The sequence below is a fragment of the Botryllus schlosseri genome, chromosome 9 (genome assembly GCF_051294905.1).
Source record: "Botryllus schlosseri isolate E-star chromosome 9, Bs_hap1, whole genome shotgun sequence".
Taxonomy (NCBI): domain Eukaryota; kingdom Metazoa; phylum Chordata; class Ascidiacea; order Stolidobranchia; family Styelidae; genus Botryllus; species Botryllus schlosseri.
Window position 1 is genome coordinate 6,935,896 of NC_137244.1, and position 22,275 is coordinate 6,958,170.

General features: G+C 41.0%; 2 protein-coding genes and 1 long non-coding RNA gene across 3 annotated transcripts in view; all 3 read right to left on the reverse strand.

Moving 5' to 3' along the window:
- The window catches only part of LOC145447143 (uncharacterized), a 307,246-nt gene that overhangs the window by 182,817 nt on the left and 102,154 nt on the right, over positions 1-22,275 (reverse strand). The window lies entirely within an intron of this gene.
- On the reverse strand, positions 1,923-4,530 carry LOC145447134 (uncharacterized). The gene has a single exon (XM_080325555.1). It carries the CDS (start codon positions 3,794-3,796, stop codon positions 2,834-2,836), a length of 963 nt encoding a protein of 320 aa, XP_080181681.1. The 5' UTR covers positions 3,797-4,530; the 3' UTR covers positions 1,923-2,833.
- On the reverse strand, positions 16,817-17,911 carry LOC145446602 (uncharacterized). Its single transcript, XM_080324948.1, has one exon. The coding sequence runs from the start codon at positions 17,909-17,911 to the stop codon at positions 16,949-16,951; it is 963 nt and encodes a 320-aa protein (XP_080181074.1). The 3' UTR covers positions 16,817-16,948.

Consider the following 22,275-nt stretch of genomic DNA (forward strand, 5'->3'; position numbering starts at 1 on the left):
CGCCGAAATGCCCATTTCTATAAATCAAGCCTTCTTGGGGAAGGCTACCCAATAATTAGGATATTTGGCAACATTAAAAATCACGGGCAACGCGAAAAAACATTGAAAAACTTGCATAAATGTTGAAAAAAATACTCTATAATTTATGTTAATTCACGAAATAATTTTGGGCCCACTTCGAGCTTGCCCCCCAACTGGTGGCTTTGGGGCGAGGCCGTTACGGTCCTGACCCGAATCATGACTCGACTCCAGTCCTACTAGTGTTGTGATATTGGTTATTCGACTTGACTCGCTAGTCATTTTCTGAAAATGCGGAAAATGACTCGACTAGGTTGGGGTCAATTTGTGTACCGACTGGACTTGTACTCCAAGTCATATGACTCGAGACTGGGACGGCAAAGACAGGCATTTCATTGTAACTACGAATAATAGTGCAGTTGCCATTTCGTCCATTTGTACTGGTACTTGAAAAATTAGCCTAGAAACTGTAAGTGGGGAAATTATCGTGTTATGAATATGATGCAAAAAAGTAAGCAATTGTTTCTTCAAAACGTGTCGAAGTTACACTGGAAGTAGCCAACAACAGTATTTGTTGAAAGGGATTGAAGGGCATTGGATTTTGAATCTTAACCAGGCGTAAGTAGAATCTGTATTTTGACTTGTATGACGCGCTATCCTGTCACTATCGCGGTGACTCTCTGCGGGAGCATTGGTGCTGTGACGCCACAACCCTCCGATCGATTGCTTTTTTTCCAACAGTCTCGCTATGACGTCACACACCATACTGAGACAACAGATGAGTCGTAAAAAAGTTCTTTGTTCTTTTACTTCTTTATTTCTGTTGTATAAGAGAAGCAAAGTTAATCCTGCGCTTACTGAGGATTCTCACCAAACTTTAATGCACTGCAATGGCAGAATTTGGGAAATATATAGACCTGATCAAAGTAGTCACTGTTGGTACTAAAATACAGGTATAGTAACCTCCTACATTTCTACTCAAGTACAAATAATGGCTTAGTTGGACATGAAAAATTGTTAACTGTTCTGCTATAAGTACAAGTCGCTCCTGAGGGCATATTTGTTGTTTTACCATGGTCGCCTTGGCATTCATAATGTTACATGTCATAGTAGTTAAATACAATCTTGAAATAGCCGCAAACAGGAAATCTAAAATCAACACACAACGATTTCTTGTTATGCTGATACTGGGAGCAAGTTGGTTGAAATGATATCACATCCAAATGTCGAAACTGAGCCATGTTCCGTCGGTACATTACATCGCTGTAGTAGATGCTTCCTTGCTGGAAGTTGTAATGCTTTATGGCCTGCTTTTACGGAAGAACGAGAACCATGCGTTATTATTTTGACCATCTCGGGGAATAGATGCAAAACTGAGAACCATATGATTTGGAAAATGGATTTTTATGTAGGTTTGTCCTCACTACGCTAGGTGTCGTGCGTAATCCCCTGTCGAGGTTGCTGTTGTTATTCTTTAATAATCATTGTGTTTAGACCTCAATGGCCCTTTACCACCCCGATATTCTCATCAATTATTACTTAGCACCCGACTTAAGGAATCGACAATTGACCATTTTCGTTCAACGCTTTAGTAAATCGCCGGAGATCATTGAGAAGCACACATAATCTCCGATTTTCTCAATTGTGGATATTTTTAGTATACTAATTCCTGTGTCGACCGAGATCGCAGAGAATGCTGTTGTTCTTATTATTCATGATCGATTGTGCGTCATCCTCCATGGTACACCACGCCGATATTGTTATTGTTACCGACCTTATAGCATGGCCAATGTGTGATTTTCGCTCTAGGCTTGTGTAAAACACCGCAAATCCGGATCGAATGGCAATGACTAGCTCAGATAATTCCAGATTTTCTCAATTTAGTATATTTTGATACATCGATTTTTTGAAGTTTCGTTAACTGTTTCGTTCTTTATCCAATGGTATTTGATATATTCATATGCTCAAGGTAAGCGACCCATTCGCATGGGAAACATTATAAATATATTATAATAATATAATATTATAAACATTATTACCAAATACAGCAAAATGTTCACGTATCAACTCATGGTAAGCACTAAGCAGTATCCATTCTTTTAGTGTCGGCGGTTCATATTGACTCTTAGCGAAAAGAATACGTATTCACACCCGCAGAATGAAAAGGGTGGTTCACGAAACCAGAATTTACATCAGAATTATATCGCGGCCATAAATCATACATGCCTGCGTGTCAGTCTATATACCTGATACCTTCCTTAATACATGCCTGCATAATTTGGATTGAAATGCTGAACTCGATTTATACCACGATGTAAGTCTGATGTAGGATCTGGTTCCGTGTGCTATGTGTGTATAATGTATATATTCACACCAGTAGCCTATATCAGGGAGGGTACACACATTCTTTTCGCAGTGAGTCTAGGTACAATAGGTACAATATTTATATTTCTGAGCTTTCAATGATTAGAACGAATTCATTATTAAAATATTAAGCCTTACCAAAAAGCATCATACAAATGTGGGATTACATCACCAGATATCGAAATATGAATAAAAACGTGGTCACAACGATCATATAACAATTATGTATGTTGTGAACGATTGCAAGTGTACATGATTCCGACTCTATATGCTTTTTTTTAAATACACAAGACAAGTATATATTTACGTTGATGAAAATTATAACCAGTAGGCCTAACATTATCGACAATAAAATGAACAAGACCACCATCATGATTTGAATTCTATGTATAATATATATTTGCTGAGGGAATAACCCGTTTTCATCATCTGGATTCAACATCCAGTCTCTCTAACTAATAACTTGCAGTGACCCGGAAGAAGTCTTGCTGTCTCCTCGCACCTCTGGTTGGTCTTTCCGGAAGCATGGAAACATTGTTTTTCTCCATGTCGGAAATGCAGCAACAATCGTGCACAAATTCACTATGGGGTTGACTTGTACCAAAGCTGCAGGGTAAAAACCGTCCTTGACAACTATGGTGATAATTACGATGTTGGTGATTACGTCCGTGACCACGCAGACTGACGCACACGCCAACGATCTGACAATCAGCGGCTGCAGACTTTCTCCCCCACTCCGGTTTTCTGAAGTGTGTTTGATCAGGGGGTATGCGAATAATACGAGGAGGGAGAACTGCGTAACGGTGGCTCCGATGATTTTCACAGACTGGTTGATTATGGGGTGAAACGTTGTCCCGGTAGCGGTGCATCCCGTTTCCACAACTCCCCACTCAAAAGTTACCACGAAAAAAGCGAAGGAACCGAATGGTGAAATTACCGGCAAAATAGCGGAGATCCAACTCAAAACACGCAGAGTAGGAGTTGTCAAATGGGTGCTCGACGGGCTCTGGTAAAGCGATCTTTGCCTCATCCAGAGAACAGTGTAAATGAACAAATCGCTCAGACTCATTACCAGGACTTTCGAGTACTTCACCGGGGCGCAAAATTCGTGAGCAAACATTTCCACAAAAATATCCTCTAGAATGGTCACCACAAAAAACAGAGCCGTGCTTACAGCGCATAGCGTGGATAATATTTTGATGAGTTTTTGAGTCAAACTTCTCTTTATAACGTCGGTTGGACGAATGTAATCCTTCAGCAATGCTAAGGCGATCCAAATGGACGTGATTAGTGACAATACAGTTGCTGACATAGAAAATGTCCAGAATATCCACGACTTCAACACTTTTATTTCCGCTGATGAATTGGAAGAGGTGCTGTTAGTAGTTTCCAGGTAAATGACCTCTTCGGACATTTTTGAAATTATGATTTATTCTTCTGAAAGTAGATGATGGACTATCTCTGTTTGATATAAAATATTTAGATCTTGATTGTAGTTGAGGAAACAATTACAGACGGGAAATATCTATTGCTTCGGAGATTTTGCGTATGCTTCTAAAATGCAAGCAAGTGGGCCTATACAAATATTGAAGGCGAGCGATCAAAGAGTCGTCAGCGTATTCTCGTATTTTAGCTAAGGGGTATTAAACTGCTATAAAGCGATACTCAAGCATGAAAAGTGTCGCTTTTCAGGACAGATGAAAAACAATTTTAAGGAAGTAGAAAGCGGAGAAAGTGTAGCCCTATATCTAGAAAGAGTTCGTTAAATTTACTACACAAGGCGTACATTTTCAACTATATAATCCTTGATCTTGATGTATAATTGACCCGCGTCGTTGACTGTCGTATGATCCAGATTTATGCCAAAACTATCTGCCGTCTGGCGGAGTTTAGTAAAGTCCACGAAACCAACGGTATTACTAGAAGTATAGAGCCTCTTTCACCAGTACCACAAATTGAAAATTCTCATATAGGGCTAGTGCAAAACCGTAAAAGGTTCCGGTTCTAATGGAGACGAACTTTTATATAAGCTCCACCGCGAACACAAATATACGAGAAGAGACTCTTGAAGGTACATAAAATGAATATACAATTAGATAATATATACATGTGACGTCCAACGTTCTATGTCAACGGTGTTATGACCAATTTTGACGTCACATGTAGATATTGATACCTCCGTTGACATACAAAGTTCTTTTGAATTTTGTACGAGTGTCAGCCGGAAATATTCGGGTTTATTTCAATATGAATATATTATTCAATTTCACACATAAGCAGTACCTGAAACATAACACCGCATTATTTGGCCAATCCAAATTCCGATGTTTTTTGCAGCAGGTTTGTGGAGACGACATCCGCCCACGCGCCCACGCCAACAACCTACTATGGTTGGAGACCTGATATAACAGCAGCCTCTTGTTATTTGCGACAATTTCCAGACACTTAAATACCCCATTACCAGTGCTTTCCAAACTTTTTGCATCCGCGTACCATTTCGAGCATTTCTACTGACCTCACCTACCACCTTGTTATATCCAGTTATCCACCTGAACAGAGATTATTACTAACTCGAGAGTGTTGAAGGCCACTATGTTTTATCTGAACCGCACGTTTATGGTACCGAGATCACTGTGGCACAATGGTCCGCTACGAAGGCAAAGTTTGGTGCGCCGATCCGGTATCGATTCTTTTGGAATTGTGAATTGGGTCGATAATTACAAATCCTCGCCACAGAAAATTGCGCGAAGTACCGAAAAAATGTTCCTGATATTGAAAATTTGTTATAAAATGTTTGTGCAGCTGTTATGAAATAAGATTTGAAAGCTTTTAATATGAAGACAGATTTCTTTTGGTTTGCCCCGTAGTTGAATGATGCGGCGAGCGCTGTAGGTCTTACCAGTTTATAAGAAGTATTAATATCATCCTCGAGCAATCGCACGTACTTATAGAACAGGGGTCACCAACCTTTTTTGAAACCAGGAGCTATAGGCTACTTATTGGATACTGATTAATCGCGAAGGGCTACTGGCAAGGTTCCCTCTGATTTTTGACGAGCCTGTGCACAACACTCACCAACTCACTGCGCAGACCCTTGGACAACAGTGCGTAACGACTGAAAAAGGTCATCACTTCGGATATTTTGTGCGCAACTTAGATTTTCTGTGCGCAGAGACCGTGTCAGCAGTCAGCACTGCGAATTTGTGCACGTGCGCAGGTTAGAGTGAACTATTGCCACCAGTTATACTCATACTGTCTACCTGTGTAGTGTGTACCTGGTTGAATTTCTTCACTTTGACTTCAGAGTAATTTGCAGGGTTTCTATAGTCCTTACCGAGCAAAGATAACGCTTCCCGGGACTCACGTCATCGACTCGGAGTTCAGTTGCACTATACTTTCGCACTGAGAGCCGTAACGCCAGTCTTAGCTTCGAGGCTCGGGAATATTAATGACATTCACTTTAGGTCTGTGAGGGTGAATACGAACAACGACCCTTAGCGTCAACTGAACCATGTTCAACGGCTGTTCACATGAAACCCTTCACCACTTCGACCTTCAAAGATCTCATATGAATATTTGCTACTGCCATCAACGGCGACTTATCTGGTCCCTATACGAGTGACCAGACGCCCGCGGGCACTCTGTTCGCTACCCTTGTACTCAATTGTTTGTGCCGCCATTATGCAATTACTACATTGAAGATTCTCCGTAAGCGGATCATTGAAGCATACTTACCTCACTTGCGCAACCTAGTTTTTAGCAGGTCTCGATTTACTTCGATGGCAAAGCAAATTCTTGGTTTAGATATTTTCTTAAATCCCACATTTCTAGGTACACTGTATTTGCTCGCGTCCACAATTTAGGGACTGATTTAGACTATACAACACCGGTGACCGTAGCGCTACGCGAAAGCCAGTGATGTTGCGACGGTATCACGACTCCATTGGCGCCTATGCCTCTAGTCTCAGAACTGCCCAGTTTCCATTTGTCAATAGGTTTGCTTGTGCTCCATATCGATACGCACAAATGTCATAGTCGTGTATTCATGATCATAATAATAATACGCTATATGCTTTGACGGCTTCCCAGCGTGTAGCGAAACGGAATAATAAGCGATATATGGAATAATTTATTAATCGCTCGACTATCACCACAACTCACACGTTAGCGTGGATTTGGATTTGCAAAAGCGGTATGTGGCAATTTCGGTTGGATTAGGATTTGAGCATTTTATTTTAATGGATTTGGATATAGGAGGAAAGGAGGAAACCGAATGTCGGACTGGAAACAGATATGGCTATACCAACCGAATATCAAAGATCACATTGACAACAAGCAACGCGAGACCTCGTATCGCATTAACACTGAGTGCTCCAGAAAAACCAACGCGGGTTGGATACGAAGAAAAGACGTCTACTTGAAAAACAAATGCAAATTCTGCCAACATGCAGAAGATACTATGCGCCATACCTTCGCCGAATGTGCAACTTACAGAAAACTGTTCTCTCTTGTAATACAGGATCTCGAGAACGACCTGCAAACGACTATCGACGCTACACCCGACGAGATAATGCGCAACGTATACGACGGACCGCAAGCTCCGACCATAATAAAAGCCTTTATGAACGTGAAAACCCTTGTGTGGGAATGGAAAAATGCACTCGACATCCAAAATGAATACGCCCAAAATATTGACCAACGCATCAATGATATAAGAAGTAAAATATACCGAAAAAGTTAAGCGAGCCCACTGAACGCACCGAAAAAAACGAGATAAATCGTATCGTATTTATCGACCCACAAAACCCAACCAATCCACCCAAAACATATCCCAACCACTCAAACCTCCCATCCAATCCCACTCTACCCTACTTCCTAAACCCTTCCCCAACCCATCTAACCCCCCCACCTTCCAAACCCCACCTCCACTCCGCACCGAATACCCAATACCCAACCAGAGGTGGTCAGTAACGAAGTACTTCTACTTTTTCGAAGTACTCAAGTAGTTTTCCTCTACTTCTGGTACTTACTCCAGTAGATCTGATTTTCGCTACTTCTACTTCTACTTCTTAATATTTTGTGATCTACTCACTTACTTTTCGCTATTTTCAGTTTGTCAAGTAGAAGTCGTTCAATCTTCCAATCAGGAAGATAACCTGAGGAATTTCGTAGCTGTTTTCACGGAGTATTAACATTTAATTTTCATAAAAGTTTGGTAAAGCACAGAATTTTCGTCGCGCTTCGCGCGCAGTGGATACGGAGTTACCAGTATGATTTCACGAAAGTATTGGTGAATATAATTTAGGTGGAGGGTTGGCGTGGTTCCGTTCACACCACATTGTCGCCCTTCACCCATATGAAATAATTCATCACAGTTTATATGGCTCATCATAACGTTTGAAACTGATATTTTGCAATCTAGCATTTTCTTGTCATATCGTAATCTAGCATATATGTCCGTGGCGTGTCCTAATCAGGAAGAGTGGACTTTGACTTTTTTTTTAGTTTTAGAGCTGTTTTAGCATACCACCTTTGAAAATTTCTGGACTAAAAACATGAAATACATATTCTGCTTTTAGAAAGTAGTATTTATATTTCACTTTCAATTCCCAGCATCATATACTTTGAGTTATAATTAATATCAGTTCTTTTTTCCGAATACATGTTGAAGTATAAAAGCAAGTGCAGTAATGCCTTTAATTTCTGGAAATACAGCTACACAATATGGCATTTTTATGGTCCACCTTATTTTTTATTAACGTTTACTAATCGCGCAAAGTGTTTACACCGTATCCTATACTACATCTCCATATTGCTCTTCGACTAAACTACAGGCCTTATAATATGGGGGATGGCGCCATACCATGCTATTTTCCAAAACGTGTTGTTCGAGAAAACAGAGGATTAGTATCGCATTTCCTTATCAATACTATCATTTTCATCCCATGATGTGGACGAATTCTTATGCTATCGAAAATTGGATACCTGCTGGTATGCATCAATATGAATCAAGCTCGTCACCTATCACATAGCTTAATTTGCACCTTTTTATAATCCATCCAATCAGGATCGTTTTCACAACTACTTACTTACTTGAGTACTTTTAAAGACAGTCAATTCTACTTCTACTTCAAGTAGTTTTAGGTTGCTCATGAAAGAAGTACTTCTACTTGTACTTGAGTAGATTGTTCCGTCGCTACTTCTACTTCTACTTGAGTAGCTTTCTTGACTACTTTGACCACCTCTGTACCCAACCCAATCCACAAACGCAAACGAGCGCCAGATACCGGCGGCTCCTACTACGACCACGACTACAAATTGACATCGACTCCAGCGAGATGAGATGAACCGAGCGGCTACGACCTCGACTACTAGTCCAAATTCGGCGACGGCTGAGACGAGATGACCCGATGAAGGGGAAAGATTTTCTTTATGAAAGTATTGATATTTTATGTACATACTGGAATAAAAATCACTCAAAAGGATATAGGGATATTCAGGGACATTTACGCGAAAAGTTTAATATATGCCCTGTCTGATGCTGTATTGCGGTGATTAATCTGCTGTATAACAGTGGTTCTGGTTCACAACGCATTGCTCTCGACTAAAACTTGGGTCGCTTGTTCTCAGGCATTTGTATCTGAGGCGACAAAATAGCACAACATATATAATTGAAACGGCGAAGATATCACAAAACTTGAAAATATGTACATTGTACAATAGGGCTCTTCAAAAATGACTTTTTTTCTCAGATCGTACTGGCTACTTGATAAAATTGTTAGGTTGCCTAATTTAAGCCTATACACAAAATTTGGTTCAATTCCAGCCAGTAACCGCTTTGCTACAGGAGAAGAAAGTTTCTATTTATTATATTAAAACAAATGATCAAAAATTTGAAAATTTTCTGTTCACCCCATGAAAGTGTTAGGCCAGTGGTTCCCAAACGGTGGGGAATTCCCCACTGGTGGGGAATGCAATAGTTTCTGGTGAGGAATAGACGCATTTGTTCAAAATTATATACAGGACAGTCTACATATTCACGGAGACACATGCGCAATTACCGTTACCAGTTAACTGCTCTGGAATGAATGCATCGAAAATTATATTGCGTGTTGTTCACAAAACCTCATTTTTAACTCTGGATTGCCAATGATGGCGTCACAAACGCATCCAGCACGACTAGTTTGACGTGAAATAACGCTTTCGCGAAATTTGCAGCGTTACTGGTATCGGTTCACAATACGTTTCATGTTGCAGTTATAGGCGATTGTCTTGCGTACTGATGTGGTTGTGTTGTGTAGTCAAACCAGCAAATAGCTGCTCTGTGACGACAAAAGTGTTGGGTAGTGGGAAACAGTAACGTAACTGCCGCACCCCAAACCCCCCAATTGGGGGTATGGCGAGTTCAAAGGGGCCCAAAATTATTTCATGAATTAAGATAAATTATAAAGTATTTTTTCTGAAAATTAATTCCACTTTTTCAAATTATTTTCGCGCTGGGTGCGCGATTTAATATTGCCGAATATCTTGATTATTACGTACCCTTCCCCCACGAAAATACGTAGAATTTATAAAAAATGGAGACTTTGGCGTCGGCCATTACTGCGCTACGACGCACCAAGACATATGAAGTTACAGGCCATGTAACATGCGATTACAAGAAGTGTGCCGGAACGATCATGCAGCGACAAGACCTTGACCGAGAAGGAATGCCCTTGTGGTGACCGAAAACTTCGATATATATAGACAATAGACAATATACAATATACATATATGTTTAATTGCCCATAGGCGGATATAAATAGCTGGCGCCGAATGTTCCTGTCTTGGCGATCTGAAACCCACACGACAAATGTCAACCCACAGGCAACACCAATTTCAAATCGTGTGTGCCTTTTAATTTTGGCTATTTCCATATCTTTTGACATAGCAGATATAGGAGGTCACGAAATAGCATAATGTAACGAAGTCAATATACCAACGGGTCCGCCCGAAGATGTTTAATTCTTATTTATAGGGGTCGTACCTTTTCCTATACACACCTCACTCAGCTCTACCGGTAAATCTGACTACGTGAGCAGATAGAGGGGATAAAAATTGAGAGCAAAGTATATGCAATCCCCGATCATATTGACCGATTCAAACACGAATTATGTGAATTTTTCGCGCTTCGCGCGTTTATTCGTATTAAGACGACGCACTAAACAGTAGGCCCAATGTAGCTGATAAGTAGCGGGGAAAAATAGTACAGGCTCAGGGGGGCTGAGGGGGTTCTGGGGGGCGAAGCCCTCCAGAAGTTGGGTTTATCACCCTGTGGGGGCCCAAAACCAACGTTTATTTCGGGGGTCTGACGAAGTGCGGTTACGGTCCTAGTGGGGAATGAAGGCTCGGTATAAATCCGAAGTGGGAAATGAAGACAAAAAGGTTGGGAACCACTGTGTTAGGCTGTCTATAGAAACGATGCTTACCAAATTTGGTTCAATTCCAGCCAGTGGAAGCGGAGTTATTGCCGTCGAAAAATTCGGATTTGAATAAAATAGTATTTACGGTGACCGATTCTTTGTTTATCTATTATAGTTGTGCTCACCGTAAATACTATTTTATTCAAATCCAAATTTTTCGACGGCAATAACTTCGCTTCCACTGGCTGGAATCGAACCAGATTTGGTGAGCATGGTTTCTATAGACAGCCTAACACTTTCATGGGGTGAACAGGAAATTTTCAAATTTTTTAATATTTATTTTTATATAATAAAAAGAAACTTACTTCTCCTGTAGCAAAGCGGTTACTGGCTAGAATTGAACCAAATTTTGTGTGTAGACTTAAATTAGGTAACCTAACAATTTTATCAAGTAGCCAGTACGATTTGAGAAAAAAAGTCACTTTTGAAGAGCCCTAATGTACAATTGTACATGTACAACAAGTCAGAATACCCGATATCTTTATTTAGCTCTCTCGAGTGCGATTACCGCGCAGCGTCAAAAATATTTCGAAACATTTTGCGACCAGCTCACGCAAGCACGCTTTGAATTCGGAACGTGAACTCTCGTAATTCGAGACGCCGCACGACTCTTCGCAATCAACGAGTTCGCTTGTGACTTGGTCATGTTGGCAATCTCACAAATAAACGATTGCGCAGCTGTGTCTTGTACAGTGGTTTTAACGGGTGTTCCCGGAAACCCCAGGAGTTCCTTTGGCAAGTGTCATACATATGATTTGTAATGACACGTCCTACAGTCCTTCTTAGATACAGGGCTGTGGAGTCGGTGAATTTAACCACCGACTTCGGCTCCGACTCCGACTCCGCACATTTTCAATATACCGACTCCGACTCCGACTCCAGAGTCTTTAAACGTACCGACTCCGACTCCGACTCCTGGGTCTTTAAACGTACCGACTCCGACTCCAGCATTATTACCAATTTACTTCGAAAATTATATGCCACATTGTCGGTTGAATGACTATCATACAACCATTAAAAATATGCAAACATACGATTAACGATGGCATGCTAAATTGTTTCATTGTGGCACAGCTCGAATTATCCACTATGCAATTAACATGAAAGAAAGATTTGCTAAATATCCTTCCTTTTTCAAGTTTTTATAACATGGACTCTCTAATATCCTGAAATGTATGAATCATTCAAATATGGCAGATATCCAATCCTGAATAATAAAAATGTAGATAAAAAATCCAAGTGTAGCTCTTGTGTATGAGTCAGCAACAAATAAAGAGATTGAACTTACTAATTTTGTCATTTCACACTATCCTGATTACAAGCACAATCACTCTTACTACTAATAGACATTGGCCATAAATGGAATTTAGTTATGTAGTCAAAGACCATATAGCCTATGTCTAGTCTCTACATGTACTTAATCAAGTATTCAAGGATTGGGACTTGCGGTCTTTCTTATTCATTTGTTCGACCCAAACAGCTAAGCTACACTACAAATATTTTTAATTTTGTCAAGTGGGAAGCATCGTTTGGTCATATTCATATCATTTTTACAATTTTACAAAACCAGCCGATGCATTTGCTCTGCCACAGTATCATGGTATAATTCCAAAAATTGCATCAATTTTGACTGCATCGCGAATACGCATATTGCGATTTTCTTCCCCTGTGCAACTGAATTGTAATTTGCAAGTAATATCTAATTTTTTCTATATCAGGGGTGGGCAACTTTTTCGGGCAAAGGGACATATGAGATTTACTAACCATTGCGCGGGCAACTGGAATGTTGATAGCCTTTTTTTTAGTCGTCCGATAGGAGCGAATTAGGTAACATTGCAAACAAGACTTATATTAATACGCTCTAAAGTTGATAAAAATATGTCATGCAATTGTGCAGTGCGCAAACAGGCCCTGGTTGCGCAAAGCGATTTTTTTGCAAGATAATGACTGAATTATATCAATAAATATGTTGCTAACATACATTGGGGGTCGCATCTGTATACCACTGGGCTCATTTGGCAAGGACAGGATTATTCGACGTTTAGACATAGCAAAATCGACGTTATCAGTGAATATGCCTCTATCATTTTGTGCAAATGTTTTGTCGACGATCTCGCTGCGAGAGCACAAGCGAAGCCGTATGTTGGACGACACGTTATCTCCTAATTGCGAATATAGTTAGACTCAATTCTGTGAATATTATGTATTTATAATTTTCAGAAGGGGGCTCAAATACTGAATGCAAGAAATCTAGTGACAATGAATCATGCGAAGTACCGAGAAAAATTTCAAGTCAAACAAATCTGCTATGAAATATTCTACTTTATGGTCATATACGAAGATCTGGGATAAATGTGGCTGGCCCCTGGATACGTCAATGCGTCATAACTGTTGTTTTAGTCGGCATCAAATTTCGCGGTCATGCTAATCAAATTTTGGTTGGCCTTTCAATTGTACCTGATGTCATAAATAATTTCGAGAATTACCTCGCAGGCCACACCTAACCTTCCCGTGTGCCAAATTTGGCCTGCGTGCCACGGGCTGGCTGCACCTGAACTGTATGGTTCTTAATAACAGTGATTGGTGGTACATAAAAATTCTATTGAAAATTCTTTGAAGGCAAATGTTTTCATGATAGAGAAGTTGGAGTCGGAGTCGGAGTCGAAGTCAGGGTCATTCTCACAAACTCCGACTCCGACTCCAGTCAGTATTTTCTCCACGACTCCGAATCCGAGTCCGACTCCAGCTATTATAGTTTTCACGACTCCGACTCCGGCTCCGACTCCATCAAGCGAAAATTACCCAGACTCCGACTCCGACTCCACAGCCCTGAGTTAGATATCATTGGTTGCAGGCAACTGGGCCCGATCAGTAGTCGAATTGTGACTGTTGTCGTGGTACGTCATGTGCAGCGGTGAACGAGTGACACCGTAGTGTCCTATATGACGTGGAAACAGCGAGACTAAACGGCTCAATGCATTTGGGTTACGTCATACTTTCCATTTGACCAAAGGCAACTTTGCGGCAATTTTTGACCGGCTTGCCGAGGGCTAAATTTGATACAATGGGTATCAATGGAAAGCTGCTGCTGTACTGATAACGCAGTGTGTCGTTCAGTCTCGTTGTTTCCACCCCAGTGTTGGGATCAAGTCACTACCTTCGAGTCACGAGTCATTTCGAGTCATCGCACATTTTTACTCGAGTCAAGTCAAGTCAATCGATTTTCGAAGGTGACTCGAGTCAAGTCAAGGTACTCGATTTCTGGAAGTGACTCGAGTCAAGTCACAATTCAAGTCAAGTTGCATTTTCGAACTATGAGGCATAATTACATCATTGTATTTTGCTAGCTGTGTGAAATACAGATTGAGTGGTCATTGATTCTAAACCGGTGAACGAATATAGAGTTGAATATGGACTCAAGAAGGCGCTGTATCGCTCACATATACGTAGCACTGTTGAACTACGTAAGTAATTGCATGGCCTCAGTTTACAGATTGAAGAAATTAGAGATTAGAGAAACGAAATGATTAGATGAAATACATTACATTACATAATGATATGATTCAATTCGAGCCTACACCGATGGTTGAGTGAACATAAACAATATTCGAATTCAATTTGAATAAACCAAGAGGTTTGGTGAAGGTAAGAACAGAGAACAGAAATAGATATTGTGCTATTAAATTACTTTACTATTAGTTTACGACAACGTAAGCTGTAAGCTTCGATCACTTCGTTTGTGGTCAATTTATGTGTGAGAAAACAATGGAGGCTCAGTAAAACGCACGATCATTTAATAATTGGTCGCTCTCACAAGTGACAACAGCGTTTCGAAAACAATTCGAAGATATGCAAGATACCGTGATTTTTATCGATACCGATTACTTGATGACTTGAAATTGACTCGTCACGAGTCAATCCACATATCTGATACGCCGAGTCAAGTCAACTCAAGTCATTTTAGCAAAGTGACTCGAGTCAAGTCAAGTCATACGAAAAAGGTTACTCGAGTCTGACTCCAGTCATCCCAACACTGGTCGTCCACACCATATAGGGCACTATGATGATACTATGGTGGGATTGCTTTGACGACTTTGCACAACATATGACGTCATAGCACAAATCGGTGATTCGGAATTAGTTTTTCGTAAGGTCGGGACCCTCCACATTCAACTTCGAAATTCTCCGTCATGCTGCGTTTTTCGGCAGTCGTTTTTATCTACAAATGTTCGGCGGGAAAAACTTTTCAATATAAGATAAAGTTGTATTTGACGATGTATATGACCTTTAATACCTTCCGTTACAATTCTAAAGACAAATCCCCCCTAAAATTTACAAAATTCCCACTGGTTAGGAACCAGTGGTTTTGGCGGTTTATACCTGATTCAATAGCCAAGTATTGTATTATTGTTAATTCCATTGTTTGTAAATCAAAATAGACGTTTTATGAGTCGTATTACTACTTATTATGTATAGTCTCGTTAATGAATCATTCCAATGTCAGAAAACGATAGGGATTTTGAAGTAACATTTTGGTATTAATTGACTGCTCCGGCAGACCGGCACACAAGCGATTATAATGATCGAACCCGACCCGCGGCCAAAAGTGAGTTTAGCACGCCTGGCCTACACATAGTCTGATAGGCTTAACCGCAAGCACAAGTGGACTAAGAGAAAGGATAAAAACACAAATCATTAAAATAGGGATATGCAGAGTTGACTCATGAATACCAGAAAAATAGCGCTTTTCCTCGTCTTGTCGTGCGCTATCCCCTGTCGAAGTAGCCGTTGTTATTACTATTTAGTGATCATTGTGCTGTGTAGACCTCCATGGCCCTTTCAAACCACCCCGATATTCCTATTAATTATTACTTATCATCCGACTTATACAATGGACAATTGGCTCTTTTCGTTCAACGCTTTTGTACATCGCCGCTAATGCGGATCGGAGATCATTGAGAAGCACACATAATCTCTGATTTTCTCAATTTTGGATGTTTTTAGGTACCATTTGCTGTCTCGTCCGAGATTGCAGATGATGTTGTTGATATTATTCATGATTTATTGTGAATAATCCTCCATGGTACACCCTACGCGGTCCCTATTGTTATTGTTACCGACCTATAGCATGGCCAATGTATGATTTTCGTTCAAGGCTTTTGTAAAATACCACGAATTCGGATCGAATGGCAATGACTAGCCCAGATAATGTCAGATTTTCTCAGTTAAGTATATTTTTAGGTAACGATTTGGAAGTTTAGATAACTGTTTTTACTATCGAATGGTATTTGATGCATTCATATGCGCAAGGTAAGCGACCGATTCGCATGAGAAACATTATAAGTATCTTACCCGTAAAATTGCAGGGTTAACAAATACACAAAATGTTCATGTGCCAACTCATGATAAACATTATCCATTCTTGTAGCATCGGCGGTTTATATATAAACTCTCAACGAAAAGGTGTGTAATCACACCCAAAGGGCCGAAAGAGTGTACACGAAAGCAATAACTCATAATTATATCGCGACCATAAATCATACGTGCATACCTTTCTACGTTAATATGTGCATGCATAATTTGGATTAAGACGTTGTTCTCGATTTATACCTCGGTATAAGTCTGAGGTAGGATCTGGTTTCCTGTGTCATGTGTGTATATTCACACACTTTTTATCAGGGATGGTACACGGGTTGAAATATACACTCTTTCCGTTATGAGTGTAGGTACTATATTCATATTCCTGAGCTTGCAATGATTGGAACGAATTCATTCTAAAATATTAATCCTTACCAATAATCCTCACACAAATTTGGGACTATATCACCAAATATCGAAATCTGAATAAAAACGTGATCACAACTTTCATATAACGATTATGTATGCTGTCAAAGATTGCAAGCGTAGCCTACATCATTCCGACTCTATATGCATTTTTTAAAATCTACAAATCAAGTATGTATATACCTTGCTGTAAAATATGACCAGTAAAATTATCTACAATAAAATGAACAAGACCACCATCGTTAATTGAATTCCATGTATAACATATATTTACTGGGGGCTAACCCGTTTTCATCATCCGGATTCCACATCCAGTCTCTCTAACTAATAACTTGCTGTAACCTGCAAGAAGTCTTGGTGACTCTACGCACGTCTGGTTGGTCTTGCCGGAAACATGGAAACAATGTTTTTCTCCATGTCGGAAATGCAGCAACAATCGTGCACAAATTCACTATGGGGTTGACTTGAACCAAAGCTGCTGGGTAATCACCGTCCCCGAGAACTATGGTGATAATTAGGATGGTGGTGATAACGTCCGTGCCCACGCAGACTGACGCACACACCAGCGACCTAACAATCAGTGGCTTCAGGCTTTCTCCTCCACTCTGGTTTTCTGAAGTGTGTTTGATCAAGGGGTATGCGAATAATACGAGGAGGGAGAACTGCGTGACGGTGGCGGCGATGATTTTCACAGACTGGGTGATTATCGGGTGAAACGTTGTTCCGGTAGCGGTGCATCCCGTTTCCACAACTCCCAAATCAAAAGTTCCCACGAAAAAAGCGAAGGAACCTAATGGCGAAATTACCGGCAAAATCGCGGAGATCCAACTCAAAACACGCAGAGTGGGATTTGTCAAATGACTGACCGATGGACTCTGGTAAAGCGATCTTTGCCGCGTCCAGAGAACAGCGTAAGTGAACAAATCGCCCAGACTCATTACCAGGACTTTCGAATACTTGACCGGGGCGCAAAATTCGTGAGCAAACATTTCCACTAAGATATCTTCCAGGATTGTCGCCACAAAAAACAGAGCCGTGCTTATAGCGCATAGCGCGGATAATATTTTGATGAGTTTTTGAATCCAACTTCTCTTTTTCACGTCGGTTGGATGAATGTAATCCTTCAGCAATGCTATGGCTATCCAAATTGACGTGGTTAGTGATAATACAGTTGTTGACATAGAAAATGTCCAGAATATCCAAGACCTTACCACTTCTATTTCCGCTGATTTGTTGAAAGAGATGCTGGTTGTAGTTGCTAGGTAAATAACCTCTTCGGACATTTGTCAAATTATGATTTATTCTTCTGAAAGTGTATAATGACTACATCTGTCTGATATATAATATATAATAGGCTAATATCTTGCTTGTAGTTGATGAAACGATTACAGGCGGAATTATCTATTGCTTCGGAGATTTAGCGTATGCTACAAAAATGCAAGAAAGCCTACGGATACTGAATTCGAGCGATTAAAGAGTCGTCAGCGTATTCGATAATTTCAACTATGTGGTACTAAACTGCAATAAAGCGATACTCAAGTAGGATAAGGGTCGGTTTTCAGGACAGATGAAAAACTACTTTAAAGAAGTAGAAAGCGATCAGGCTGAGCAGGCTCGTGAAAGTGTATGTCTAGAACAGTGGTTCCCAACCTGTGGTACGCGTACCACTAGTGGTACGCGAAGGTCTTCCAGGTGATACGCGAGTAGATTCTGTTTTTTTCGACCGAAGGGAGTAGTTAGTTCAGGTGAGGTTGATTTTGAGTTTTTTGAAGCCGTCGTCTCACGTTATTCCCCTGCTGCTAATTTTCCCTTATACGTGGGAATGCGAGCAAGGATTTTCATCCCTGATGACTATCAATTCGAAGAAACGAAACCGACTTGTTGCGCCCATACATGACTTTCGATGTGCTGTAAGCAAACGTATGCCACGCATCGACAAGCTAGTGGAAAATAAACAGATGCAGCCATCGCATTAAATAAATTAACTTTTGTTGTGTGTTTTTATTTCATTATGTTTTTCTTCTTGTGACTGGTGGTGAAAAAACCAATTCCATACATCCCATCAACCCTGGCTGATAATGCCTAGTTTAGGGGTGTCAAATTCAAATCGCTCGCGGGCCGAACCAGTCAACGGAATCCAAAATGTTGCCTCGTGGCATTGCTTCTCGATGGAATACTTTAGTATCAAGCATATCTAGATAATGCACGGACCGTAGGGGTTTCATTCTAGCGAGTCGGAACACCATTATTTGCGAGCAATGAAATTGGCGAAAATACGATGTTTGTCTGGTTGAATACAGTTAAGAATCGCTAAAACAATGGCATTACCGGCGATACAAGTAGTCATATATTTCAGTGTTTCCTTTGCTTTAGTCCAGGAGTGGCCAACCTGCGGCCGTAAGAGGGAATTCGTGCGGCCGTTGACACGCAATTCAATTAGTATGTGTTGGCGGCCGTCGACATGCAATTCAAATTTACGAATTGACTTCCGATTTCTTGAAAGATTTTAATTAATCTTGCAATTTTCTTCACGCTGCGCGCGATTCAATACAACTACATTTTTCGATTTTAATATAGTAGCTATACCTTTGCAATCAGAGCCCCACAATACAGATGCGAATATTAGTGAAAATGATGCGCCTCACATGGAAATATCAGCTCGGAATCGTGTGTTCCTCACTATACTAACAATCCTGATGGGAGGTCAAGAAATAACAGCATGCTACAAAGCTATTAATACCAATTGGCCCACTGAAGATGCATCATAAATTATAACTTGCTTTAAATTTTCGAAAACAGCCCTACGTCAACTCTATACCAGTGAATCTGATCACACGGGATGAGAAAGGATAAATGTTTGGTGGTAATATGTAAAACTACTAATATTCATGACGAAATTCATTGGTGAATCGGAATTTTTTTTCGCGCTTCGCGCGACTATGAGCGCTTCCTTCTTTAACATTACCAGTGACCACTCGCGATTTGGGTGCGCATAGTAAGCCTATCATTAAATAGATTAGTCCGGAGTTCACCAGAAATGGACATAGACACTTTAACCTGGGTATTTGTCGTCCAGCTCGTTCATTACGACTATGCCCTGGAATGCGGCCGTAGGCTACACGAGTGGTCGAAATGCGGCCGTGAATGGCAAAAAGGTTGGCCACCTCTGGGTTAGTCATAATCTGGCGTTAGCTCTGCGTATACGTTGTGATGAATACAAGATATTTAACTGTCAACGCGGACGTTGTAATTTGGTTTATTAATGGGGATGTGATGGATAATGTAATCTTTTTTCAATGTACTCAGAATTGCAATGCGGGCCGGATAAAATCGTCTGGCGGGCCGGATCCGGCCCACGGGCCGTATGTTTGACATCCCTGGCCCAGAATTTGTTAATACACCTCGCATAGGCCAAATACGTGAGTATGACGTCATAAATGGTGGAAACGCGCGTAACTTATATAGGTGGTACGCGAGCACTGCATAAAACCTCAAAATGGTACGTGGGTGGGAAAAGGTTGGGAACCACTGGTCTAGAAAGAGTTCGCTAAATCTACTTAATCCAATCGAAGTTACATTATGGCATCCTCTGCTGGGGGGCTGCCAGTAAAACTGCACTCAAGCCACTGCAGAAACTACAGCATAAAGTACTCCGAATCATAGCTAGGGCCCCAAAGGGACCTGGCTGCCCATCCAATAAGTCTCTGCTGAAGAGATTCGGCGTCCTAAAAATAGAAGATATGCGGAAACTAGAAATCGCCAAGTTTATGTATCAGTTTCACTGCGGTCGTTGCCCCGAATATTTCAATGACTTTTTCACCTCTGAATCAAAAGCGCACAAGTACAACACACGCGCGTCCACGTCGTCCAAATATCATATGATCGACCGAAAAGATCATCGCTCTATCAAATATGCCGGACCTGATGTGTGGAACAGTATCCCGCCGGCCATCCGACAGTCGACGAGCATGTCCACATTCAAGTCGAAATACAAGCAATTACTACTAAATAAATACAGTCCATCCTCAAGATTATAGGACCACGACTGACCTATCGATCTCGCTTCCCATGACATGCCGCCCTATTTCTTGTCGCATTCTTTTTCTATACTATCTTCTTTACTTTCATTCAGTGTGCATGCCGCCTCTTTACATCGCCTAAGCCAAGGTGGGTGTCCGATTCCATAGACAACTCCTAGTCGCTTCGACATCTTCCTTTCTCTTCATTGTATCGCATTTTTTGTGGCGTATTGAACTGATAAAATTGCTAATAAACCAATGATGATGATGATGATGATGATGATACTAGGCACGGCGTACATATTTAACTATACTCCTTGATCATGATGTAAAGGTGAACCGCGTCGCTGACTGTCGAATGATCCAGATTTATGCCAAAAGTAGCTGCCGTCTAGCGGAGTCCAGCAAAATCCCTGAAAGCAACGGTATCACTATAGAAGTAGAGCCACTTTTCTATAAGTACTATTAATTGAACATTCCCAGATTTAGGGACAGATTTAGACTATACACGATACAGCACCGATAACCGTTGCGCTATACGCCAAAGCGAGTGATGTAGCGCGCAAAACAGCGGCATCACGACTCCAATGGTACCAATGCCTCTCGTCTCGGAACTGCCCAGTTTTCATTTGTCAATACGTATTTGACGGTTTCACAGCGTGTAGCGATACGGATAAATTAGCGACATGGAATAATTCATGCATCATCCGACTACCACAACCAGTCAGACGTTGGCGTGAATAATAACATTAGTAATAATATGGACAGCACGAGCTTTCATGGACCTAGCTATTAGTGCGGAGCGGATCGACATATTCTCTGGTCCGGCTCCGATCCGGCTCCAGCCGTATCAGGAAAAAGTATACTGATCCGGCTCCGGCCAAAAATGAAAAAGTCCGGCCAGAAATCCACCCTACACGGTGAGGGGGTTCCATGAATTGATAAATATGCCTCACTTATTTTCGCAGTCCAGTGTTGCCAACTGCCGATGGAAGAAAATCGCTAAAACTGGTGTCAAAAATCGCTAGATGTCGCTAAATATTTAGAAGAAAGCGCTAAAAAATAGCGCTAAATCTGCATTGATTGCTAAAGGTGTTAAATTGAACCATTATATCAATACATTCTTCTCAACTATATTTTACTCGTCTGGGGCCAATGTCACTTATCATATTTCTTTTTCATAATACGTAATAGTCATCGCTAAGCGGGACGAATCGTGCAGTGCATTTCGATAAAGCAGATCGCTTTGCGCAATGATCGCTCTGCGTGATCACTGACAAGGTTTGCAGGCATAACCGCTCACTATATAAGCGTGCCTTGCTCGATGCGTCCGTGGATACGTGATGCGATGTACCGTGGAAATGCGCTTGACTTCTTCTCTAAACAGTGCTGGAGTACTTGAACACGACATGCGACTTGACACACGTGTACGCGACAATGGCGACATGCGACTTGACCCGACACGACTTGAACCGGGTTTGCCAGCCACTGTAAGTAGAGACGTTAAGAAAATAATCCGAGGACCAACCCGGGGTATGAGATTTAATTAGCTAGTGTCACACTGATTCCGACAATACGAATTAAATTCTTGTCAAGACAACGACCTCAAAACAGCCCCCTAAGTCTGA